This window comes from Oenanthe melanoleuca, chromosome 3 (genome assembly GCF_029582105.1).
Source record: "Oenanthe melanoleuca isolate GR-GAL-2019-014 chromosome 3, OMel1.0, whole genome shotgun sequence".
Classification (NCBI taxonomy): domain Eukaryota; kingdom Metazoa; phylum Chordata; class Aves; order Passeriformes; family Muscicapidae; genus Oenanthe; species Oenanthe melanoleuca.
The window spans coordinates 37605563-37632706 of NC_079336.1; the positions used below are offsets into that span (position 1 = coordinate 37605563).

A 27144-nucleotide genomic window follows, 5' to 3' on the forward strand; every position below is an offset into this window, starting at 1 on the left:
CACCTCCAAACTGTCCCATAAGACTGGAAGTTAGGCTTAGCATAAGAAGGGAGTATATTAGTTTGCCAAGCTGCTGGTCCTATATTGAACACTTGGTATCATGAATTTGTAAAGAGTAAGATAATGCAAGATAAACAGTTAAAAACATGTTCTGGTCATTAGCATAATTGTGTTTTAGCAAGTTGTTGGATATCATACCAAAAAATTTATTGGAAAAAGTGATTCAGGCTGGCTTGGATATATAATGCTTAGATGGAGTAGTAGCACAGTATAGAGGTAGCAGCTGTGCTCCACCAGTGGGATCGTTTGTAATCAACAGGTACTTTGCAGTATTGCACCTGGGTTTTAATACAGCTTAGTGACAAGCAAAAATAATCCTGGGATCTTGCTTTCTTAAATGGACATTTGTCCACATCCCCAGACTGGTCATGAACTGGCAGCCTGCCTGACACAGTCCCCATATAAAAGGGAAAAAAATATAATGAGTGATTTGGCAGAGCTGTGTGTGCTGTCCCTGCTCAGCTGTTGGCAGTGTGCCTGGCTTTAACCAGCAAAACTGGCCCTTTTATCTTCCTCGTGAGGAAAACTGAGTTGCTCTCTCCTTTGGAGGAAAAAAACTCCACTTTTTTCAAATACCTTTACTTACTTTAAGTCAGTAATTTATTTGGCATTCCCATCTTCCATAGAGCTTCTGTGCCCCCTAAATACCTTGGAGCTGGCAAACAATTTGTGCTCTGTGCTGACAGGAGCCCACTTGCACGGCTACACTTTCTCCTGCCAGGAAGCAGGATCCAATGTCATTGTTTGCTCAGGTTTTGGGTTGGGTGATGAGAACAGCAAATGGATCACCAGATCCATAAATAATCTAAAAAATATCTGAAACTACCTTTCTGCTGGGATTAATAGTAATTACATGAGGTGGGTGCCAGCAAACTTGTTTCAGCTTTCTTCTGTGGTCCCAAAAGTATTTTGTATGCTTTGCCATGCAGGTGCTGGATGTTAGCAAGGAGGGGAAGGAAGAGGTATTCTATGGGCCTACGCTCCCCTTTGCTTCCAATGGAATAGCAGCCTGCTTCCTTCCAGCTCCTTATTTCACCTGCCCCAACCTTCAGACTCTGCAAGTGCCTCACCACAGGATCGGCACAATGTGACACGTTCCTTACGCTCCACAGGACCAGAAGTGGAGGGGGAAACATTCAACCCTGTGCACAGAAGGGTTTCTCTGGCTCAGTGAGAAGAATCAATCCGCTTGGGCTGCTGCTTTACCATCTCACATTTGTCTTAAAGTGGGCTCACAGCAGGCAGGCAGGGAGTGCCAAAGCCTGCGTGGTTTCTCTCCTCGGCCTCAGACGTAGAAGCAGATCCCTGAGAGCCTTGTGCATTTCTGCTGGGGACTGGCTGCTTGCTACGTGTCTTCTCCATTTCCTTATGCAACTTCATCAGGCATTGTGGATGCTCTCAGCTCTCCCTGGGCTGCTGCTCTTTGGAGTCTGCAGATTCCGTTGTTCACCAGTGGCGCTTTCAAAGACAATAAAAAAGCTCTGTTTATGTTGACAAAGATGATATAATACTGTGCTAATTATGCAACTCACTCAATACCTTTGGCAAAAAGAATAACAAATGTGTTGACTTCCAGTTCTGAACCCCATCGTTTACAGTTTCTCATTTAATAGTACTTCATCTGAAATTTAAATACTTCAAAACAGAAAGCCCTATAGGATATGAGGAACAGATAAAAATTGTCTCAGCTGAAAGGCAAAGAAAATGAAGCCTCATGGTTAAATTCAAGTCTGAACCGAATGTGTGTGTCTGAGAATCTAAAGATTGTTTGGGATGTCATTTACCAAGGTCTACTACCAAATAAATGTTACCTTCTGTCATATGATCAATTCTTCCTGACAGCTGCAGTCTTTTAATGGTGGAGATCAGCCTCTTTACTGTATAATTAAAATGTGCCATTTACTTAATATTTTTAATATCCAGTTTGCAAGGGGTCACCACATTTACAATTATCAATGAACAGTCTCATTTTGTCCAACATATGGTCCCACAAATCACTGGTCTCCAGAGGCTAAACAGGTGTAGAACAATGTCAATATTTATTTATTTATTCTTTCAGTTTATATAGCGTGTCTCCATTCCACTCTCCAGGCATATGCCAGCTCACAGCAAATACTCAAACCTGGTATATTTTGGCTTTGCTTGGCTACTGCAGTCCCTGTCTCTTATCTCTGTGTTTTATTTACATATTGAACAAAAATGTCAATGTTTGTAAATATTAACCAAGCATGTAATTAAATCTTTCTCTGTTTCTGATTTATGGATACTCTGCACTTCTCTGCTTTACCTACTGATCAGCTCCCTGCCACTGTGCTGCCTGAGCAGACCTATCAAATTCCTGCTGATGCTCCTGCTAATGCCACATGAGGAATGTGCTGCAGCAGTAGCCCGTGCCTGCTGAATGGGAACAGGTTTGACTTTGTCCAGTGAGCAGCACTTTCTCCTCAAAACTATCTTTTAACTTTTAAGGGCCTGATTACAGGGAGCTAACTTTATTATCATTTCTGTCTCCCACTGGGCAATGTAGTGGTGGAGCATCACCTTTCCTTTTCCATATTTATCAGGTTAGAATGTTTTATGATTGGGTTTTTGGTTGTTTTTTTGTGTTTTGTTTTTTTTTGCTGAGCTTTCTTACTTGTTGCCTCGAGCAGAGCTGCAGCTGCAGTCTTTGCCTGGCACACTGACTTGAGTTGCTAACACCATCTCCCTCTGTGCACCAAGCATGCCTATAACTAGACAGGACTTTTCTCCATGCTGCATTGGAGCTGGATAGGCTGTACATCAAGACATATTTTAATTTCTTGTTTTGTTTGATCTCCTGGAAATCTGCATGCAAGGGACAACTCTCTGAACAGTCCATTTACAGAAATTGTTTTCCTGTGTGGGCTGCAGGTGCCAAGCCAGGCAAGTATTTAGACTTTGACTTAAGTGTGGCTTTCAGGGATACAAATGAAGTACATGTCTCATTTTCAAGAGGAGGGTGGCTAAAATAATCAAAACATGTGCAGGGGCTTTGAGTCTTACCCTGGAGGTACCACACCAGGTGAGTGATCTCCTTTTGTTTCGGGGGCAAAACTGACACTTCCTGTTTGTAAAGCCCAGGGCACTTCTGGACAATTGTGCAAAGTGTGTTTTCTATGTCTCAGCTTAGTTTGAAACTTTTATTCCTAGGTCTCATAGCTTAGTACAGCTGTAACTATGGAATAATTTCTAAAGTGCTGCTTCTGGAGAGCAAGGGGAGGGATTAGGATGGATGAGGATGACTGCTGAGCAGTGGCAGAAAGTGGCAGCAGTGGCCTGGGTTTGAGAAGCAGAGGGGGGCAGCTTCCTTTGCAAAGCAGCATGTGCCAATTGGTTCAAGGTCTGAAAGGCAAGAAGGTTATTTATCATGTTTGTTCTGCTCTTTAGACACTTCTGCTGCTCTGCTTGTTGTCACCAATTGTCTGTGCTGTGAATGGCAGTTTTAAACAGCTGTGCAATTACATTATATTGGTTAGGGGTACCTCTGCCACAGAGCCTCAGGACAACACATATGCTCCTATTAGTGTCAGGATCCTGCTCTGGCTCTTAATCATCAGGCTCCACTGATTACAGAGGTCTTTCAAAGCAACCTCTCTGTCATTTAAGTTTTTGTGTCACGCTTTCCTATTTGGGTCTTTCTGCTTTTGTTGCAGGACCTGCAGGACAGATGGAGAGTGCTTTGCTGCACCTGAAGTCAGAAAATGCCTCATAGCCCTTGCCAGAGCAACAAAACCCAGTTAATTATTGCCAGGTAAGAAAAAGGAAGAGTGTGGATGCAAGAGCAGGCAGAGAGCACCCCGCTGTGGCTGAGGGGTCTCAGCTGGAAGGAGTGAGGATGGGAGAGCAAGGCTGGCTTCACCTGCCACCTGCAGCTGTGCAGGACTCCTGCAAAGGCTGCCTGGTGAGCTGAAGTTTCTGAGCCCCAATGCCCTTGCTCTGCCATCCTTCCATTGAATGTCTCTCCCTTCTAAAACTGCCATGGTTGCAGAATCCTGTGCATGACCTCCTGATCCACCAGTGATGTTCTGAATTTTGTACTATTTTGGGCAAACATACAACTCAGAACCCAATCTTTGTCTCTTACCCAGCCTACTGGCTTTGGTACATACCTCTGACACACAGTTTAGCTCAGTTTTTCCACACAGCCATAAAGCTGTCCTGAACAAGATTATTATTTCCATGCTTGCTGGTTCTGTTGCCAGAGTCTGGTCATCACAGTGTGAGAGCAGATGCCAACACAGGTCATATATCCAGCTGGGAGTGTGCAAGCTAAGGGGACAAGCTGCAATCAGTGAGAACTCACTACTGCTTCAGGGAAATAGGTGCTCTTACCAGCAAATAATGCAGCAGTCACTGACTGTCCCGTTTGGAAGAGAGAGCAATTCTGTGCCCTGAACTCTTTAGATTTACACATTAAGGCTATTTATATCTGCAGCTAAGATAGAGATATCTATTTATATCTGCAACTTTTGGGCCACAATGTCTTGAAGAGCTGTTCTCTTATCTTTTTTCAGGCCACTCCCATAAAAAGTAATATTTTATCCTTTATATAGCTTTAATTAAAGTATATAAATATATACTTTACCTTTGAGTCCTAGAATGTGTTACCAGCTTTTAGCTATAAAAAAACCACAAGTGAATCAGCTGCTTTCTGCTCTTAATCCATAAAATGCCTCATTTTCACAAGGAGCAGCAGCACCAGCAGCCTCTTCTGCCACTTTGGTGTCTCTTGTGCATTTCACACCCAAGTGCTGACTAAAGAAACACTCACATGTTATGAGCCAGTGTGCAGCAGTTCTGCTTCTGTAATGTTTTTTTAATCCTTCAACTTCTAGTTGTGGCTTATTATTTTCTTCTTAGCTTAGCAGCAAGTTCCTGACTTTCAGAAGAGCTGAAACTTCTGTAATTCTTTTTTATCTAAATTTTGCCTTCCCCAGTTACCCTCCCCCACACCTGTATAGACATTTAGTACATCAGTTGCAAATCGTGGAGAAACAGATAATTGAATATTCACACATGCAGAAACAACCCAGGCAGAATGTGGAACAATGTGGAAACAAGCGCGAAAAGAGGCGGCATCTGTTTATTGAAAATTAAAATGTAGAATAAATTAAGAGGGCAAGGTTTAAACACTTCATCTGCAGGCAGAGTTTGTAGGGGAGGAAGATTGCAGGAAGTTTAGTGCATAGACTGTGTATAAAGGACTTACGCAGTTCTATTTTTGCAAAATTAGGGGTTTTCTTCCCCCCAAGGACACATTATAGAGGGATAAAGTGTCCACATGAAGAATGGTTTTCCAACAGAGATTATTATATATAGCATTTCCACAGCAATGCCAGAATTAAAATGCTTAATGTTGCAATGCTTCAAGTACTGAAGAACAGAGTATTTTTAGCAATACCCTCAATTCATGTAAGCAAGTGCTGTACTAATTTTTCCACCAGTGCCTATGCAGGTCATGCTGGGCCTTTCTAAAACAAATAATGCATTTAGCAAATTTGCATTTTTAATGCCTGTTTTGGTGTCATTCTTCAAGGAGAAGGGTAGAGCCATGATAGTGCTTGATGGACTGACATGCAGTGAATTTGGTTGTAATGTGGAATTACTCTGCCTGTAAAGATACCATATCTATCCATAGAGGATCTGAGGTTTTACATTTTTTGTTGTTGTTCTGTACATACCTTTGCACTTTGTACATTATGCTTGCAAAAGGTTTACCACTTTAAAGCTGCTCAAGTAGACAAAAGCCATATCATAGTCATTCATCATAAAACAAGCTTAATTATGCTAGGACATATTGACACTGCATCAGATTTTTAATCTTCAACATAATTTCATAACCATTGCTAACAGATGGGCTGATTACACTGAATTTGAGTTTTAAGTAATAGTTAAAAATTCTAAAATATGATTAAACTGGAAATACCCATTGCATACATAATTTTCAAAAAGCTTCTGAAAGAAGGAAAACCAGAGCGCAGTAAAACCTCTGTTTTGTTTCCTGAGGGAACTATATTGCATTTAAGTGCAGAGTTACCAAAGTTCCTTAGAGGACCAAGCAGTTTATGTTACTGGCAGCTCCTATTCTGTTCAATTCCAACAGATAAACCAGGACCTTACTCTTTCCATAGGTCTGCTGCTCTATTCCAGCATAAAAGGTGTGAATTTTTCTTTTTCAGAAGATCTTTTATTAGAGCATTTACCCTACCCGGTTTTTTTTTCCATTGAAAATGAAAGCAAAGAGCAATTTCAATTAGCATGTTTCTGCTCTTAAATAACAATAAAAAAGTAAAATTCTTATGAAATAGAGGAACAGCTTTGTGGGATTAATGGAAGTCAAATGTGAATTCTGAACAGAAGGGTTTGGTTTTTTTTTCATGTTATCTTGTTAAGGTTACTAAAGGAAAGATAAGCCAGACTTCCCTCTGCCTGTCATTGTTCATCATGTGCTGGACATGTGTTTCATATCACAGGATGATAATGGGTCAGAGGTGATTGGTATCCTGAATTCTGGAATAGGGGAAATATAAAGATTAAATACTGTCTATTTAGATCTCAGTTCTATACACTGCAGGGAAAAAAGGGTGCTTAGTATATATACACACATGGTCCTCTTATATCCTGGAACAGTCCTATGGCCAAGGAGATCAGTGTGGAAAATTCTAGCAAGGCTCACAATGACTCTATTTCAGACAGGTCTCCCATCACCAGTATTAGCATTTCCAAACAAAAGGACAATCTTGTTGCAGACTGGGTACCAGGCTTTAGGGCAAGAAAAAGCATTCTGAAATGAAAAGTTTTAACAAAACTCTACTGACAAAAAGTGATTTTATAGTTATGAGTAATTAAGATGTCTGCTGGTAAGGCTGTGGTGGAGTTTATTCACAGTGGCTGGTATGGGGCTGTGTTTGGGATTTGTGCTGAACACAGGGTTGATAATATAGAGATGTTTTTGTTATTGCTGAGCAGGGCTCAGAGCCAAGGCCTTTTCTGATTTTTGCACTGCTGTGCTGGTGAGGAGGGGGCTGGGGGTGCTTGAGAGGAGTCACAACTGGAACAGGTGACCCAAACTGACAAAAGAACATTCCAGACCATGTGACATCATGCTCAGTACATAAAGTGAGGGGAAGGAAGAGACATTTGGAGTGATGGGTTTGTCTTCCCATGTTATGTGCTACAGTGTTACCTGTGATCCTGCAGTCCTGGGGAATGGCTGAACACCTTCCTGCCCTTGGGAAGCAGTGAATTCATTCCTTGCTCTGCTTTATTTGCTTGCCATTCCTATTTATGGCTTTTGCCTTCCCCATTAAACTGTCTTTGTCTCAACCTTTCAACTTTCCCCCTGATCTCACTGGTGGGGAAGCAGCTGTGTGGGCTGGGGTTAAACCATAACAATATTCAAAATAGCTTAATACCACTAACTTTGCATTATATAGATGGGTTTGAATGAGGAAATTAGGTGGTTTAGGTACTCTAGCTACAATTTTATTTTCAGGATGTTTTCACAATCAGTTGCAGAACTTACAGTTGCAGGAAATGTCCATCTGTGCAAGCAGTGTTCTTTTTAGACAAGGTACTGGGAGACACCCTTGCCCTCCTATAATAAACCCCCCTACAATGAGTAGCAATCTTCAACTGAGTGAGGTTGCCAAGAGCCTCATCTTACCTGAACTTCAGTATTTCCAGGGACAAAGTGTCTGTCAACTCCTTGAGCAACCTGTCCCAGAGTTTCACCATCCTCATAATGAAAAAAATTTCCATAAATCTAGTCTGAATATACTCTTTTTAAAACCAAACTATTCAATGTAAAATAAGGTAGAAAGGTTTAATTTAAATAACGTTTATTGCTTAAGCAGCCTTTATACAGACAGCATCTAATAAATAATAATTTTTGTTTTTAGCTTTTAGTTTTTTTCTCTATTTCAGTTAAAATCAGCATTTTCTTCATTCCTCCTTAACTGGTTTTGGACTGCTCTTCTGGTGTATGCTTGGTAGGTCAGCATAAACTAGCACTCTGCAAGTCTTCTTCTCATTAATACTACTGGAACTATCAGTCACATCTGCAACTGTCCATACCACCCATCAGATCACCCATTTGGCAATGGTTAATGACTATGATGCAAAATGCCTTATTTCTGTTTGTATTAATTTTGTGACAAAGAATAATCATTTACAAACTGTTTAAATTAGTTTCTCATGCACCAGGAACTGCTGTGCATTTACATAAAGTCCTGTTGCTTTTTCAGAAACCTCCAACCACTACAGCTAGTATTAAATATGCCTTTAATAACCTACTAAACACATCATTAAATGCTAATATCTGCTCTACCCTTTAAAATCACAGTTTTTACTTTCAGGAAGTAATACTACAGTCAGACATTTGTTCTGGGATCTACTGTGTGGTAGGACTCAAATTTCAAAGGCATCTCAATTATTTTCACTTGGAGAGGGGTGTTTTTAATTTTTAAAAAAAAAAAGCTTTTCAGAAGCAGAATCCTCCTGGGATGAATAAAACTGCCAGGTACATAAGCTTATGAGAAGCTACAATGCAAATTCAATAAGTCACTTTCATAATGAAAAGAACCTCCATGTTCTGCACTATTAAGTAGCCTAAAGAGGCTTTTAGTTACTGCATTATCTGAAGTACCTGTAGCTGATTTAGGCAAGAAGATTATCTAGTTTGACTTGATAACATTACTGTAACGAAAGGGAAGCTGCTCTGAACAAGATTTTAGGGATTTTTGTGGAGGTATCAGACATAAAAATAATTTTTCCTTCCCGTTAACGTTGTAAAATTAAAATGTGAATAACTTTAAAAGTAAGAGCCTGCTCACTGGTGTTGCCATTAATGGCAAACCCACTCCAAAGTCCAGTAAGTAGTTTCAGAAATTTTCAGAAAGCTTCAGGGTTATTGAGGGAAGTGAAAAGTGTGGCTATCACAGCCATTAATGAAAGTTTCCTGAGCACTTTAAAAACCCAAAAAATAGACGAAATTACAGAGCTAGATCCACCCTGGAAAGACCTATAACACAGCAAAATATTTGAAAGAACCAACTTCCCCAGCAAACAGGAATAGCCTATCATCAAATTATGAGTATTTCAATTACAAGTCTATCCTCCCTTTCCCTCCCACCTTTCCCACCTAGTCTAAGTGGATAACTAATAATGTCATGACTAATTAAAAGACTATTGGGATCCCTGGAAATTACAGGTCAATTTTAAGAACATAGCATTGAAAAGGAAGGGAACAGGAAATCTTAACCTGCCTTTTCTTGTATTACCCACAAAGAAAACAGAGAGGTTTTACAAAGGAATATAAAATACTGAAATGTTTTAATACAGGTGGAAGTTAAAGACAGCTATATACATTCTGTGCAATATAAACATATTTTAAAAAAAAGCTCTCTCTTAACACAAGCTTTATCACACTGGCTCAACCCCTGGTGAATGCACTGCATTCAACAATTTGAGTACTAGAGAGCACACGTTTTTCCTATTCTACTAAAATAATAAATTAGAAATTACAAAATTATGATTTTCTTAAGAACAGACTGAATAAGATTTTCAAAAGTACATTAAGAGGGACAGGTCTCATTCAATGTGAACTAAGTTGTGAAATTCTTTGAAATCTTGTCTTGTGTGTTGTAATATAGGCTCTGTTTATACAGATATTTGATTATGTAATAAATTAGCTTTCAATCTTTCTATTGCTGTTCATCAAGATATTGAGTCAATCTTCAAATGCGTGACAATAATAAAATACCACAGTTTTTTTTAAAATTAATACATAAATTGGGGGAAAAAACAACCACAAAATGGATACATGTATTTCCATTGTAAAGACAAAGAATTTGTCTAGTGTGTCATAGTCTGCAGTTTTAGGTACCAATAATGTCATAACGTCCAAGAGGAAAGGATTAAACACCAGCACACTACTGATCTGTCTCATTTTCCAGTTTTTGTATCTCATTTTGTCCAGCCTCTGCAAGGTGAGATAAGAGTCTCTTATAGGCTTCTCTGTTGGGGAGGAAAAAAACAAAACTTATGACATGTTACTTTAACAATCTCACACATCCTAGGAGTAAAAGTGTGTAATTCCCAAACACAAAAATATCTATTTTGTAGATATTGGGATATTACAACATGGTGATTTCCCCCCATCTATTCAATTGCTTTGTTTGCTGTGATTCTTTAGCATAGTCAGATCAGATGAAGAATAAGGACTGCACTGCTTATGGCTAGAAGTGCAGTAAAGCTGCTTTGCAGCCTGCTGTGAAATGCAAGTTCCTTATTTAAAAACGTGGAGTTTCCAAGGCCTAGATGATATTAGCATTCAGATTTGATGATGTTTGCTCTCTCATTTCTGCCTAAGCAACCCTTGTGACTCACAGCACGGTGATGTGAGCCCTTCACACTTGGGTGCAGCCCAGCACTGACAGATACAGACCACCATCCTCAACCAAGGACAATGACTGTTTTAAAACAAACCTGGAATTGAGAAGGGAACTGTCACTCAAGTGGATTTTCCAGAAGAGTGCGTATGTCTTGATGAGACACTTCACCTTAAGTTCATTCTAATACTCTCCAACCCAGACAATGTAATTATTGTTAAAGTACTACCTCTGACATTTGGGTCTTTTCTAATTACCTATTTTTGTCATGAAATACTAACTTGAGCAAACAAAACTGCAGTTTTCATACTAGTTTCTTGCAATAACAACACTGGGACATCACCACTATAAGCATTTAATGCAACTTCTGAACCTTACTTCTTTTATAGATATGGATTTGCACTTTAATGTCAACAGTAATTGCACTGAATATGTTAATATCATGTTATTTAGAGTCTGGGACTGAAGAGAGAAAATCAGGTGTTCTTGAAGAGAGAAAATTAGTGTTCTTACAATAAAATGCTTGTGGATCACCTCAGGCTGCTGGGTAATGGAGCATATTCTAAATACAAATTACTAATAGAAAACATTTACAACAGATTAGATAATATATATGTGGTTTAAGTGATGAGGATAAGAAAATGTAGCTCTTCAGTAATCTCCAAGCATGTATTTCAGGAATCTCAAACAACCTCAGTATTTTGTAGATAATGGGATGAATATTAACAGTATTTAACAAAAGCAAAACAAAAATTTTAGCTATGAAACACATCATCAAAGGATGAAAAGCAGGAAATCCTGCATATAACAGTACATCAGGCTGACCCTGAGACAGCCTTTCCTGGACACCCTCAACTCTTCTAAGTTTAGATTGTGAGAGAGCTCTTGATATTAAGTTGGGGGGTATTTATTTTCCAAGCATCTCAGACCATACCTGATTATATTACAGTTTCACATATGACCCATAAAGTCCTCTAAAACAGGGACTAAGAGGAAAATTCTTTGAGTAAGGAATTCTTAATTCTGCTTTGCAATATACAGTGTAGAGACAATCTGGCTTCACATAAATTCTACTCTAGTCTGAGGACCCTAATTTCTAAAAATCTCTGGAAATATTTAGCAAATACAGATGGCTTAAAACCATGAAAGGCTTGAGTTGAGGGAGATTTCTGGCTGTAAACACCTAAAAATCACTCATTTTTGAGTGTCTGTGATGCTGTCTTAACATTGCTTTCTTTCAACAGAATAAACCTCTACTATTAATTGTTAAAAAACAATACTAAATGAAAATCAAACCTCTGTGCAGCATTTCTTCCAAGGCCTTGTTTGTGCTCAGAATCCTTCAGAGACTGAGTGATTGTGGGGATCAGGCTGGTAACTAAAGTCTGATCCAAGACTGCCACTGTTTCCAGTATGCTGAAAAGCCGGTGATCATAGACAGCAGTGTAGTCCTGGATGAACTGCCTGGGGGGATACAGGGCCACTTAATGCAGGGTCAAAACAGATGCAGAGAACATGCCAGCAATAACTGAAGAGTCTAATCAGAACAAGCAATCTGCTGCATAGAAATTTTCATATTGTTACCCTGGAATACTCTACCTGGAATACTTTCTCTAAACAAAGCCATGGTTTTGAAGCCTAATGCTAAAATTCCACACATTTATTTTCAAGTAATTTGGCAGATTCCACTGCTGTTTCACCAGGACTGCCTTGTTCCAGAGCATTTTACTACATAAGGTGTGTGAGTGCAAAACTAAACCATATATTTCTTATTTAATAAATAATAATTGCAATAAAAAGTCTAACAAAACAAGAGTTTTAGATTCAAATTTGCAGAAACAATGTTGGCATTTCTTATAAAGCTCCCCTGGATCTTAAACAGGGCAGATCATTGGATGGAAGCACATTCATTTGCCTGAGGAGCTGAGGCCTTTAAAGCTCACAGATTACATTCAAATCAAAATTAGCACCTAGGAGTGAGACATCTCATAAAAGTGATGTATCACATACAGACTGGCATTCCCACAAACTCCCATTCTTTCAGCGAGTCCCTCTCAAGGCTTTCACCTAGACCTAGCCCAATACAGCAACAGTGCTTAAGGGCTGTAGGATGTCTGGCTGCCAGGTCATGCAGCTCTTCTACTGTATCCATGTGAGACACAGAATTCATTTTGCAGAACTATGAAATAAGGATAATTTACATTATAATCTATTATTGTAACAAAATCAAATAAAAAAAAGCTAAGCTTGTTATGTGAAGACTATCTGCACTTCAAATTAGGCATGCACATCTTTCACAGCACCATCAGCATTCCCAAGGAGTTTTTCCCATCACAGGAGCAACACCTCCCTACTATATGCCTCTCAAAACAGCACCTCATCCATGAGGAAGCAGGTATGTCTCTCACTTCTATTTTTCTGCTCTGGCTTTTTGGCAAAGCAGTGTTCAAATCCAGTGCCAAAAGTTCCATTACTAAAATACCACAAACAAGCAACAATGCAGCATGTTAGGGTAATTACTTATTTTAAGAAAACATGTTTACTGTCAATTGGCTTGCAGCAGCTTTGCTGCCAGTTGGCATATTTTCTGGTTACCTAAACACAGAAGTCAGCTGGGTGGCATGCTCTCCTCCTGACCCTGCTTGGCAGCCTTCTACCATGTACTGTACAATGTCTGTAGATATTTTTTTAACTGCAAAAGAAAAAATCACAAGATTCACACAGAGCTCTTGAATTGACCATCTGGAGAATGTCTTTCATGAAGACAAAAAATTTTAAATGAGAAAAGAAAAGGATTTCATCTTTCTTTTATGTAAGTGAAATGATTGAGAGAGCACTTAGATTTGCTATAAAGAACAGAATGAGTTACAGGTTTATGCAGAAGTCTTATTTTCACCACCATTATCCTTTAAACAGATTTTTAAATACACTGTGGTCTTTTTAAGTTAAAGCCAAGAGATATACATTTAGAGGAAACAGAGGATTTATTTAAATGTAAGTTCTGTTTATATTCTTTAAGCATTCCTATTTGATTCAAAAGAAAGATAGTCACAGCATTATATCCTGCTCAAAGCTATGTGGATCTATTCTGTACTTTCAGTGGTGGAGATTGTTCTGAAATGCACCTGAACTGTTTTTTTAAGGGAAAAAAAGCCCTAAAAAACCCAACAACCTCCCCCACTGTTTTCTCAATAATTGTTTCCAAATAAATACCAAGTTGCAAGATACAGCTCTTCCTTTATAAAGGTGAAACTGGGCTGCAAGGACTTTTCTAGAAGGGTGCAGCAGAGCCCTGTCCAGACAGGCAGGGAGCTGGTGGCTACAGCAGGACAGGTGGCTGGTGTAGCTGGTGGCTACAGGACATCCAGGTCATTTCCTGGCACATGGCAAGGTGGGTACTCAGCTTTCATGGCTGAGTTTATTTCAGATATGGCTGTGATGGCAAGAGGAGGAAGAAAGTTGGTGATGACTGAGCCAATTTCCTAAGCACATCTTGTCCTTGAAACCATTATAGACCAGAATCAAACAGTACTTTATAAGAGAAAACTCCCAGTAGAAGTCAGAGGTGAATCCAAATTTTGCTTAATGCCTCTCTAGCAGCAAGAAATGGAAATTTTGAGCTCAGGTACATTTGTTATACAATGGTGGTGTGAAAAGAGTGCTTCATTCTTTAAGTAGCTAAAAATAAAGATGTTCTTGCTATAAAACAAAGCATGCTAAAAGAAGAAAGAAAACTCAAAAGTACCTTCAGAGACCAACATGCTACTTTTAATCCATGTATGCCTCTATGGGGAGAACATACACTAGTCTTATTTGGTCTCAGAATTTTAGGTGGAAGAATTCCACAATTGCTAATGGAGAAGATTATGTGGGAAGGATGGGGAAAAACAAAATGCCTTCAGATTCCTGAGAAGTTGAATCAGTTCATTAGAAAGTTAAATGAGGCAGGACTTCTCTGCCTGAGAGACAGAAGTCCCAGACCAGTTAATGCAAAAATAAAAAAAGCCTCATCCAGTTTAGCTGGCCAGATTGTTTTATTCACCTCATCTGAGAGTCTTAAATATTGGAATGAAAGCAGTGCAGAAATCTTGCAGGTGTGGAAAGGTGTACTTAAAGCAAACAAACAGCTCACCTTGCAGCTCATTAACCAGTACCAAGCACTTCAACACAGCTGGGAGAACCAAGTCGATGTCACACAGTTCAATGCTCTGAGTTCTCTGAAGTACTTGAAGAATGAAAGCAAGAACAGAGGCCAAGCGAGGAGGTGGAGCATGCCCTTTGAACTGCAGGTAGTTTTCCCTGGGAAGACATGGCAAGCCAGAACAAAGTCTATGATTTAGGGGTTTTTTCCATGCAATGCAAGCACCATATACCTTAAAATAACTGATATTTCAGCAGGAGGCCTATTACATAGATTTCTATCTTTATCTAGGCTCAAATAATGGCTTCTATTTGTCTTAGCCATAGCAATGACTACCAGTTTGTCAGAGGACAGTGATATCTTCTGACTCCTCAGAGAGGAGTGAGAAATAAGAGCCATTATAATTACAGTTAAAAACCCAAGTGTGACTATTAAAAGTTAAATTGGTAGCTTCATAATATAATTGAATTCACGAAGGAATCAAGATTTTAAAATCCTAAAACAATATGAATAATAGTTATTATTTAATTACATTATTTAGCTTTATGGGCTTTTGCAAACTCACAATCATACTTGTGATAACAGCTCTGTTGTTACACTGGTACTGTTATTTGATTTTTGTCAACAGTATGTTTTTGTAACAGGACAGCCAATGACTGATTTTGTTCTGTCAGAATTAACACAAACATCTCCAATATAAAATCTGGCACAAGGATAAAAGGTGACCTGTCAATCTGCAACAAGAACAAATTTTAACATCACACACATGGAGTGTTCCAATTTTAACACCTTGATTTGTTCATTTTCCACAAAAGAATACAAGAATATGAACTGCTGTTGGTTTGGCACCACAAATTAATGGAATCTGAAGACAATAAGTCACACAGGTGAAAGAGAACACAGCATTTATTCATCAGTCAGCAAGAACATTCCTAGAACCTTCAAAAAAACCTTTTAAGATATTTAATATTCGGTACTGTTATCTACTTGGACAAGGCATACATAGCAATGCATCAATTAAAAACTAGCATCCTTATTAAAAACTCAGGAAAGGGTGCTTCTACAACTTCTACAATGTAACATGACTTTCTGAGCTCTGCATACTTCAGAGCACTGGTGTGACTTGGCAAATGAAAGCTGTGGCACCCACAGTTCTTGTATCATGTGGTCTTACTTTAATATAAGCAACTCTGAAATCTTGTCTCTCTAATTACTCTGAAAATTTCCCACAATTTTTTCAGTGTGTTCTTCCAGTACAACAGCTCTCTGACCCAGACAATACAATCCTGATGGTGTGGCTCCCTTTCCTCTCTGCAGCAGCAATACATTCACTGCTTTCATATGGCAAAGTGGTGAACAAACTGCACCTATTTGTGCACAGACACCGTGACTCCCCCATGACCACCCAGCAGTTTGCAAACCAGAGTGCTGCTCAGTTCTAACACATTCTTCCCAGATCACTAAGGAATGTTTCACATCTTAAAAATCACCAAGTGCCATTACACCTTCAGAACTTTCCACTCTCAATCCCCATGTTCACACATACATGCACACATTCAAAAATAACTTTAATAAGATGACGAAGTTTGTCAGAACTAAGATTGTGAAATCTTAATTCACTCCATTAATATGTGATAATGCAGGCTTTACTTACAAGATTGCCTATGTATTTACCCAAGGTCAGCTCTAACATTCTTTTTCTGATCAACACGTATACCCACTCTTTACCAAACAAAGATCCAATTACAGTGGATATAAGCCTGTATTTGAGGGGGTTTATATCCTTTCCCAACGTGGACAAAAAATACAGGTTGTTCACTATTCTGCAGTACATAAAACCAAGTGCCAGCCTCTCAGCAGCAGGAGCACAGATTTGTAGCTGCTGTTGACATCATGCAAGCAGTGACAGCGCAGTGAACAAATCCTGTCTCCATGCCCCTCTGTCTTCCTCTTCCCACACCTGCAGTCTTCCATGTCCCCAGGGCAATTGGCACACCTGTGTATGTATGCCCTGACACTTAGAGCAACAAGGCCCTACATGCACAGGTAACTGAGGTAGCTCTAAGCACTACAACTCTGTGCCCCTAAATACAGCCCAAGACACACGTGATGATGTCTATAGGAGCATAATTTTCCTAGAAAATGACTTGCTTTTCATGTGACCTGCTGCAATATATTTTCTTGTGGCCTAGGACCTTCATCCTTAATTTCACTCTCACAAATTTTTCCAATTTTACTCTACTGATATTTAAACACTGTCCTTCCTTTGCTCCCTGCCCAGCAACTCCCATGCTCTTCCAAGAGCCCCAGCTGAGAGGAAGGCAGAGCCTGAGCTCATCAGCTATTTGTGAAATCTGAATCTGAAACCTCAGTGAGTGATGTTTTATACTCCACAGGTTCTTACCTTATGACATGCAAAGTGGTCTTCCGGAGGTGGAGCAGCTGGGGGGCTGTGATGGAGCTGCCTAAAGCAGAGAGCAGAGGATGCTGTCCAGCACTGGGCAAAGTTGGGGAGGAAGGGAGAAATCGTCCAAAGTAATGTCGGATAATGCTCCCAAGGAGTTGATTTAAATAGGCACCCTGTGTTTGGGACTGACAACATATGAAGGACAGGCCCTGTTGAAGAAAATTTTAGAAAGGAATTGAATAAATTTTTACCAATACAATTAAATGAATCTTTAAGAACTGTAGGCTAAATACTCACTATATGCTATGTAAACTGCTGCACACAGAGTAACTATGCCTGACAAATAAGCATCACTGATTTGCTGCATATATGATGATCTGCAAATGAAGACTGAGGCAGGCAAGGCTTGCAAAGGAGAGAAAAAAATCTTTCACTACACTAATATATTGGAAGATAAGCTTTGAGACATGCAAGCTCCCCTTCAAATTCAACATAATTGGAATTTCAGACCTGAAAAAGCTTCTGCGCCTAAAAGCTTCTCACTTCTGTTTTCAATCCTGTACATGGTCTAATAAAGTATGTAAGTTAGGTAAGATTTAAGATGGAACAGAAAGAATAAATACCTCATCTACGTGTAAAGGACCGTGTGAAATTTTTGTATAAATGATATAGAAGAATAATGAGCACTTAGAATTGAGCTCCAATAAGAAAAGGTTTCCTCGTAGTATGAACAAATTAGGGTAAATTAGGCACCATTTATAAGGGATTTAGAGGAGGTTTTAAACTCTGTTTAAGATAAGGCTAAAACTGCTGTGATTTATCCAATATAAGCTATATTGATCCAGAGAAAAATCTATAATGGAAGTACTTGCCCAGAAAGTGCTTATCTGAACTCTACCTGTAGTTATAGAACATATATATGGTTCATCCCTGAAAAAAAGAGTAGTATTCTTACAGGAATAGGTTCCCATAAAAGAAAGTTAAGATCTTGTTTCCTTCCCCCTCCTCTGATTACTGAGAGCAAGAAGAACAAATCAGTAAGAAAAAAAATAAAAAGGTCTCGTGATCGCCTATCTCAAGGGTCACAGTCAGCAGCACAAACAGAAGCCTCTTGAGAACTCAGTTTTCACAATAGTTTTGTCCAACAAGAATAATGGTGTAAAACAAGGTCAAGCACAGAGCTCCCTAGACAGCAATTTCAACAGTACTTCAAACTTCCATTAGCATTGCAATCCAGACTCCAGTTTCAGTAGGAGGAGTATCTGTCTGAATATTTATGGTTGCTGAGGTAAACTAATGCCCCTAACAGATCAAGTCAAGCTGCTTTTGTTCCCCAGCTATGGAAAAAGTGTATTTCTGTTGTTTTTTGTATAGGAGTCCCTCCCCGAAACACGTTCATCTATTCCTGTCTGTGTCAATGTGACAGAACATTCAGAAAAAAAAAAAAAAATAAAAGCAGGCTGAGGCACAGCTGAGGGTCCTGAAATGAGGAGTTCCCACTTTTGGTTCCACAGTAAACAAATACAGGAAACATGAGATTTCAAGAAATGAGGTGCCTGAAGACTTGCTCTTGGCGGCTCTCTTGAATGCAGATTTGGGTTGAGGGTTTTACCTCAACTACTTCTAGGGCTCCTTGATAATTCTGGCAAGTCTCAATGATAAAAAAACACTTCCTGAACTGAGGCTTTGAGTAAAACTTCAGATTTTTCTCCTCCTTTTGTGAAGAGTAATAGAGTAAATATGTATGTAAAGAATAAGAGAGTAAATTATTGTAGGAAAAAGCAGCTGCTGCTGTATCAGAATTCTTAAAAAAAGAAGTCTGCTACTTCTTGGCAAGAGATGACAGACTATTTAGTATGTAAACTTAAGTGTTTAATGTTTTCAGTAAGATACTGCAGCAGGCATAAAGAGTTGCCTGTGCTTTCTGTAGTAAAGCTCATACAAAAAGACAGAATGTATCCCATAATCCAAATATCGGAACTGGCACTCTTAAGACTCTAGACTGTTTTAACCCTAAAAGAACCCCAGACATCTATGACAGTGTATTAAGTTATCTGATAGAAGGGACACAAAGAATATCACAGCCTTACAGAGGATACCTGCAGGAACACATCAAGAATGCAGCACCTCTGAAGAACTAGCAATGACAGTTGCTAAAATGAGACATTTCTTCAAACTGAGGATCAACAAATGATACACAGTATCAAGAAAAAAACCCACATCTGTTATTAACTGTAAGAGTTACTGTTTTTAAGAATGATCCTAGAGTTATTAACTAGATGCAATAAAAAGAAAATAATATTGGAATTTAGGTATCTGAAGGAATGCTGACTAATTTTTACAGGTCTAATAATTTAATTTGAAAGTGAGCTAACAAACCCAGCCTGATCCTTCATAAAAGCATCTTAATCTTTTGAGTTGAAATAAATTGATTTGGAAACAGCACCCCAAAAAATTAGAAAATAACTTGCATTTCTCTCTTGGACAAAAAGGTCTACTGACTTCAGGTCAACACTGTGTTCTTTATTTTGGACTCCTCCTTTTCCTTACAAAGTGCAGAGAGCAACAGACCTGCACAAGGTCTGACACCATATCCCAAGTGGCACATGGCATAAATTACCAACCCCGCACAGTAGCTGCAAATCTCCAGCTACAATGGCACAACATCCTAAGTAGTGCTGGCCAAGGATGTGATTGTAAGGTAATCACACAGAAATTTCTTCTTTTAAATCCCACCAGTAATTAAGAGAGATGAAGGGAGCTACCATTCAAATGAGAGAAAAAAGAAACACACGTGCAACTGGACTGCAATTCTGGACCAGAGATTTGAAATCAATCACATCAGACCCCCAGGACAATCCCTACAAAGCAGATGGACTATAAAGGGTTGATAGAGCTGCTTTCTTTTCCTTAACTATGTTCTTTAGCCATCTTCTGAGGTTAAGATTTAAAAAAAGGACATTATAAGGTGAGCAGAGAGGCATGACATCATCTACTCTTCATTTTAGCAAAAAGGCAACTGATTCCTGTGTGTGTTCACTGCAGGAGCCTTTTGTGGCCAGAGCTGCCTCTTCTGATTTATCTGTATATCTGTAAATCACCTGTGGAGAGCAAAGAACCGATTAGTGTGGATTACTGGAACTATTCACTGCAGAAATGCCAAGCTACCTAATGATGACTTACACTGTAAGTCCTGCTGTTGGAATAAATCTTCTGCTGTCCACCAATTAATGTTGTACAATTCCTATTAAATACATATTATAATTCATGAAATGTATTAATAAGCTTGCTCAAATATCAGACCACAGATGTGGCTCATGGGAGGGCTTTTAAGGTCTGATCTCTGACAAATGCTGAGCCTACACAGAGCCATTAAAATCACTGGGAAGTGTATGTGCCAAGCACTACTCAGAATGAAGCTCTTTTGCCATTCTCAGTATTTAGACAGAAATCAACAAATCTCCTGTATTTGGACCGGATTAACACAGATAAATCAAGCAGGGTACCTCACCTTCCCCATGATTAAGCATACTGTATTCCATACACCCACACTGTATTCTGCAAGATATATTTAAACTAGTATTTCTTCTCCAAAACAAGTTTCTTCCACTGCTTCAGTTCTTTCCCATATTACTGGTAAATGTGTACTAAAATTCATCCCAATCATTCTCCAAGAAATCCATCAAGAGCAATATTGCTCTGAAACTTCCAATGGTTGATTTTAGCAATCCACTATCACACAAATCAACTCCTTTTTGCAGCAGTGAAATACCTATGGTTAAATTTTACATATCTCACTATCTGATACTTAGGAACAGTCCCATACAATTGTAAAATGGCTGTTCATTCACATTCTTAGTACTTTACTTTCCAAGGTCAGCCATTCAAACAATTCTGAGGGCAAATTTTACATTGTATCTCAATAAAAATCTTTCTTAGGTCATAAGATATTATCAAAACAGATGTACAGTGAAAGAACTAGTACCCAGACAGTAACCCTTTAGGTAAGATTAAAAAAAAACCTGAAAAATTAATTTAAAAGTTGCTAGAGGTAAGCTATTTTGACAAGGCAGCATCAGTGACTGAGTTTGAAAAAAAACTTCTTGATAAGCTCTCTGTATAGTAGAGACCAGACCAGCTGCCCAAAAACTGTCAAAAGGCAGGGGCATAGCTCAAAGTTCTATAACAAGTAAACACAGTCAGTCTGAACTGAGGAGAGAGAAATGCAACATCCAGTCTTAATCAGTGCCTTTGACAATTATGTGTGCTTGTGTAAAATTAAACAAATAAATTTGTGGGTTTGGGTGGTGAAGAATGGTGGGATACAGTCATTGGTTCTGACTAATTGTGTAGTAATAAATTACATTGTGTGGAGAGAAGAAGCTTCGTATGTTGTCCTAAAAGATGAAAATATTCAGGAATTCTATAGGATTTAATAAAATTCCTGCATCAGTGAATATATCTAATAAACTGCTACTAGGACTGACTTCAAACCCTTTTAAAACCCACAAAAATGATCAAGAAAACCACATCAAGAGTACCTGCTAAAAATTCTGGGAAGAGGGAAGTTTTTTCAGGTCATTGCTAGCAAAACTAAGATGTTTTTTGAGAACTGAAGTAATTTTTTTGGGCAAAGCGGGAGAAGCCCACACTGTAGAAATGGAAGAAGAAAAAGAATATGGAGCCTGGAACTTTTCAGAAGACTAAAGAAGAAAAAAGCAATGAAAGGCTGCTGAGTAGAAATTCTACTCAAGCACTTTTATACTTTCTCACATACACTCTTTTATCACTTTTCTGATATGCCCATTTGGGTTTTTTTTTGTTTTTATTTTTATTTTGTGAGGCTAGTTACTATTTGATTCAAGTTATAAATTCCTATTCACAGAACCATTAAAGCAAATTAAATGGGAATGCATATGGTGGTGGAAGAGAATGAACGTAGCCTTAAGTCAACTGTGAAACAATAACCTGAGATGCCAGAGAGTCCCTAGAATCCATTCAATCTCAAATGATCTCAGAAGAGCTTTTCTTTGTTGTTGTTTTTAAACTCATCTTGAAATATTTTTGGTTTTTGTTGATTCTAATTCACAATTTTTCCAGTTTTCCACATAAAAGGAAGCATTTTTGAATAAATGAAGCATTTTGAAACACTTAAAAATACAAACAAAACAAAATCAAGTGATGTTTACAATGTCAAAACTGCATTGTTTCACAATACAATCCTGCAAAGTAGTGAGTTAAGATTGCAATCAAAATGAAGACTTAAGAGAGAAGGGAAAATGGTAAGCAAAAAAGACAAAGATTTACAAGGAAAACATGTCAACTTATTTCTTTTCAAAATACAGTCTTTTTCTCACCAGCAGGAATTAGTCTCATTCTACAACATCAACAAGCCTTACAGAGTTTCAAGAGTGACAGGGTAACTGAGGGAAGAGTAGGAGGAATAATGGGGAAGAAGGTTTTAATTATGTAATCATGAACAGCAGGAACCTGATTTAGCAAAACATATTCTCCTAGTATTAAGACAAACCAGTGGCATGATGCACCAAGGATTTTCTTTTGTTCATAAGAGCAACAAAACAAAGGGCATCTCATCTACAACTATCTACAGTTAGCCAAGTCAAGGATGATTTAAAATATTTGTTTGCTCTGTCATCTTAACAATTTTCTCACTACATATTATGATTACTTGATGCACTGTTTGAGAAATCTGTTACATTGGAGACGAGTGTAATCAGCAGGCTGGCTAAAGGTTTTCCATATGCAGTGACCAGACCAGAATCTCTGGAGTGTAACACAGCTGCCTGCAATGAGGAAAGCTAAAGGGGTGGCAATTTTCCTTCCACTCCTGTAAGAAGAAAAGAACCTCTCTCACTGCTTCGGTAAATTCAGAAAATGCTTGTTCCAACTAGGGAAAAAGAAAATATCCTCTGCAGTATTAGATCTTCTTTCCCTGAAGATTGATTTGTGTGCTGATAATAGAGCTGAGATATTTACCTGGAGATAAAGAGGCAGGCTTTCCTGAATGGCAGAGAGCAAAGCCACAGGCAGCTCCTTGTCCTGCTGGAGCACAGAGTGTGGCAGCAGTAAGCAATCCACAATGCGAAACAAGAGCTGCTGTGCCTTGGAAGTGGCCAGTATTGCTGCACAGAACTTTACTAGACATCCTGTTGAAAAAAATTCAAAAATCCCAAAGCAATTTACGGTTAGGGAAAAATTAAGAAAGCCTAAAGAAGCAATTATCTTAAATTACATAATTTGAGGGTAGCAAGAACAACTGAATTCTCACTCCTATACTCATTCCATGGCATCCTGTTAAAAAATCCCAGTCAAAACAACTCAAAAGTCCACTTACAGTTCATCAAAATAAAATACTAAATTGATTCAACACATTACAGTTAAATTTTTTTGGCAAGTGAAGATGCTTTAGGAAAAGGACAGCAATGCTAAAGGAAAAGTCTCTTAGGTCCCTGAGAAAACTTAGCTAAACTTGATCCATAACCCTACTGCAATCAGCACACATGCACTTAAACATTTACCTTGCTCTGTGCATTCATCCCTTTTGCAGAGAAATGCTGCCTTTGCCTTCCCTTCACATTTGTCTACCTCTGTGGCAACACCACCATCAGCAACTACTCACACAGCAATTTTATGTTAGCATTAATTTTAAATTAAATTTAAATTAATGCATTTAATTTCAGCAGATTAAGAAGACTGAGGGGCAACCAGCTCCATTAAACCAGCACAGTCTTGCCAGGTCTTTGTGGGCTCTCAGTTCACAAAGAGAGAGTCTCAAAGAACATCTTTCTTGTTTTCAGCACAATATTCTATCACTTGCTCAGCTTTGAGCCAGTTTTAAGATTGTTCTTTTAACTTGCAAAAAAAAAAAAAAGTAAAAAGGTGTTGATGTGTAAATACCCCAGCTTTGAGAAACATCTTTATTGCAGGTGAGGTATAATTTTTCTTGAAAAACTAACTCTATATTCAGAAGTGCTAATACTCAAAACACACATTAAAAAAACAAGATTAATATGTAGACATTTTCAACTTTACATTTTATTAGAGGCAATAAAAAGTTTGCTGGGTTGAAAATACAGGAATATCCCAAGGAAACATGTTTAAGACTTTGAAAATAATGGACAAATCAAAAGTAGGCTGTTACAAGATATTATTAATCTATAAAAGTCATTCATTATCATCTCTAAAAACAACGCAAAACAACATTAATCTTGTGGCATGAAAGAAAACACAATGATCAATCACAGAGAAAGAGAACAATCACCTAACAATACTTCTAATAATGTTGTCTAAGCTTCCTGCTTTGAAAGAAACATGGTCATTCCAGCTAAAGTACTCCTTCTATTATCACTGCTGTGATGTATAGAACAGTACAAGACACAATCTGACTCCAGACAGAGAGAAGGTGTTTAGATTTGTTAAGTTTTGTGCTTTGTCCTTATAATTTAACAAGCCCACAAAAAGTGAAGCAGTGATCGAAATACACTTGAATATTTTTTTCTTTTAAACCTTCTTTATGTTTTCTTAAATAAGAAGGACATTTTCTTGTACACAACAGCATGACTGAAGATTAATCATTTCCTACTGCAAAGAACAAAAAGGACAATACCAATCTAAAAAGGAAAATACCAATCTAAAATTACTTTCCAAGGCTCCAACCCACATCTGAAAATGTTGAAAATGTTTAATTTTATATACATCTTGTGTATCAAAGTATGCGGATCTCACAATATAAAAAAATAAGTATTTTATAAAACTCTAATTCCAGTACATCTGATGCACCATCTGCATCCTGATCATGCTTTCCCTGTGCTCCTTAGAATCATGATGTAAACTGTGTGTGCATGCAAATCAATATCTCTGTTTTAAGAGATAATAATGTATTACAGTAAGAGATACATAAGGTTTACTCTGCTTTTTAAGGTAAGTGGGTCAGAGTGGCACATTCATTGATAATTAAAGCACTCTTCTTTTTCCACCCTATCAGTGGATCCACACTTAATGAATAAATGCTAGAATTGCATTTTAGTGAAGTACAGAGTGCATGTTAGAGAAGCAGTTCCAAAAAAGAAGATGAAGTACATACCTAAGCCAATCTGGCCACTAACATAACTCTACTACATATCATGTAGCCTGTCATAATACTTATCACATAATATCCTCATAATGCTTATCACAGAATATCCTCAGTTCAAAGGGACCCACAAGGATCACCAAGTCCAACTTCCAGCCCTGCACAGGACACCCACCAAAAGTCACACCATGCCTGAGAGCCTTGTTTAAACACTTCTTGAACTCTGTCAGCCTGTTACCACTTCCCTGGGGAGCCTGTTCCAGTGTCCAGCCCCTCTCTGGGTGAAAGACCTTTTCAAAACTCTCTAAAACCATAGTTTTATATTCTACCTTACCCCTCCACAAAATCTCCCTACAGTTTGCTTAATTCTCTGACTCCTTGACTGCACTTCCACTTTTACCTTAACTATACAATGATTGGAAAAAAACTTCAAATAAGCGATTTCTAGAGTGTGGGTATAAATTGCTGTAACTTCAGGTACTGCTATGACTTATGAAAATTCTCACTACAGCTAAACAGCCAGAAACCAGCTCTTGTCACTGTTTCTGAAATTTTCAGTGGTTTTCAGTAATGGAAGATGCAAAAACTTTTGAAAATGCTGATTTGCAGGGGTAATAAAAAAACCCATTAAAAACACAAGGAAGTTAGACATTAGGATCTAAAGAAAATCTGGTAAAAAAAAAAATCTAACTGTAGCATCTTGGTAGCTTTCTTTTTCCAAAAATTAAATAGTATATTAAAAAAATATATATGGACAGTATAGAGGGGAAAAAAGTATTATAAGTTTATTTTACTGTCTCTTTAAAACTATTTCCTAAAAGAAAACAGGTGTAAAATAATTACCTATGATCCAATATGTAAGCTGCAGACCTTCTGGAGGTCCTTTTGCCTTGAGATAGGGTTTTACGTACTTTAACACATCACCCAAATACTCCAGAGTCTTTGCTACCATGGCAGATTTCTCAGGGAGTGTCTGAAGACCACTGTAAGTTCTACCAACAGCCTAGAAAAGAAACATATTGAAATAAATATAAATCAGCTTACTAAGTTTCTCATGAGACTTTTGTAAGTTCATTTTCAGCACTCTAAATCTGATAGTCTCTTTTCACTAAAATTGTCCTATGAAACTAACCCAGAGTAGTTGTACAGTACCTTAATGAACTGGACAAGAGCGTGTTTTGGGTCTTGCTTGAAAACTGACTGTCCAACATCAGCTTTTAAAAGAATGTTTTCTACTTCTGAGAGTTTAAAAATCAGTCTTGTCATTTCAGTCAGCTGCTCCATGTAGGCTTTTCCTGATTATTACAAGAGAGCACATCAGTAAATACAGTATACAGTTATGCTTTTAGATTGAAATTAGTTCTAAAATGATGATGTGAAACATTATTTTAAAATATCTAAAACACAAGTATTTGGCAACCAACTGCATCTCTCCAGAAAAATAAAAAGTCCAAATCAGTTATTTTTCTAATATAATATATAAAACAATAAAGAGTTTTAAGTATGGATAATCAAGCTTACAGGTTTATTTTTTTTCCGAAATCTGCAAGATGTGGATGAGAAATAGTGACTGGAAGACATGTTCTATAGATAATGAGAACTGCAGTGGTTTTAGAAGAAGGGATGAAGTATTGCTCTAAGAAAGCAAAATATCCAGTGTAAAAAAGGGGAAAATTAATTGCAGCTAGATTCTCCCACCCCTCCCTTTTTTTTTTTTCCTTTTAGGCCATTCACAGCATGATTTCCGACTATTTACTTCAGATTTTCACTTTTTTTAGAGCAGTTTCTCCATGGGGGAAAAATAACTTGTCTCCTTGGGAGCAAGTTTTTATTCTTTGCTTCCAAGGAAACAAGCTCTTTTATCTTTGTTTGTGATAAATTTGTCATATGCAGAGCAGGCAAACTATCAATAAATAGCACAAGCAGTGTAAAGAAACACATTTTGTAATTAGGTAAAAGTAAAGGAATACAAACAAAAATACATTTTGTAATTAGCTGAAAATGTTTGCCAGCTTTGCAATATAGCCCTGTT

At 38.1% G+C, this 27144-nt stretch overlaps 2 protein-coding genes across 2 annotated transcripts in view; one reads left to right on the forward strand and one right to left on the reverse strand.

Moving 5' to 3' along the window:
• Positions 1 to 2315, forward strand: part of KLHL32 (kelch like family member 32) — a 120472-nt gene extending 118157 nt beyond the window's left edge. The window contains exon 11 of the mRNA XM_056487855.1: positions 990 to 2315. Within this exon, the coding sequence (XP_056343830.1) occupies positions 990 to 1151 (162 nt within the window). The 3' untranslated portion in view covers positions 1152 to 2315. The remainder of the gene's footprint in view (positions 1 to 989) is intronic.
• Positions 2316 to 9204: 6889 nt separating this feature from the next.
• The window catches only part of MMS22L (MMS22 like, DNA repair protein), an 86522-nt gene continuing 68582 nt past the window's right edge, over positions 9205 to 27144 (reverse strand). Inside the window, exons 18-25 of the mRNA XM_056487856.1 lie at positions 26265 to 26407; positions 25956 to 26115; positions 23018 to 23187; positions 17018 to 17229; positions 14605 to 14771; positions 13068 to 13164; positions 11769 to 11936; positions 9205 to 10098 (exon numbers count right to left, since the gene is read on the reverse strand). Coding sequence (XP_056343831.1) covers positions 10014 to 10098; positions 11769 to 11936; positions 13068 to 13164; positions 14605 to 14771; positions 17018 to 17229; positions 23018 to 23187; positions 25956 to 26115; positions 26265 to 26407 — 1202 coding nt within the window. The 3' untranslated portion in view covers positions 9205 to 10013. The remainder of the gene's footprint in view (positions 10099 to 11768; positions 11937 to 13067; positions 13165 to 14604; positions 14772 to 17017; positions 17230 to 23017; positions 23188 to 25955; positions 26116 to 26264; positions 26408 to 27144) is intronic.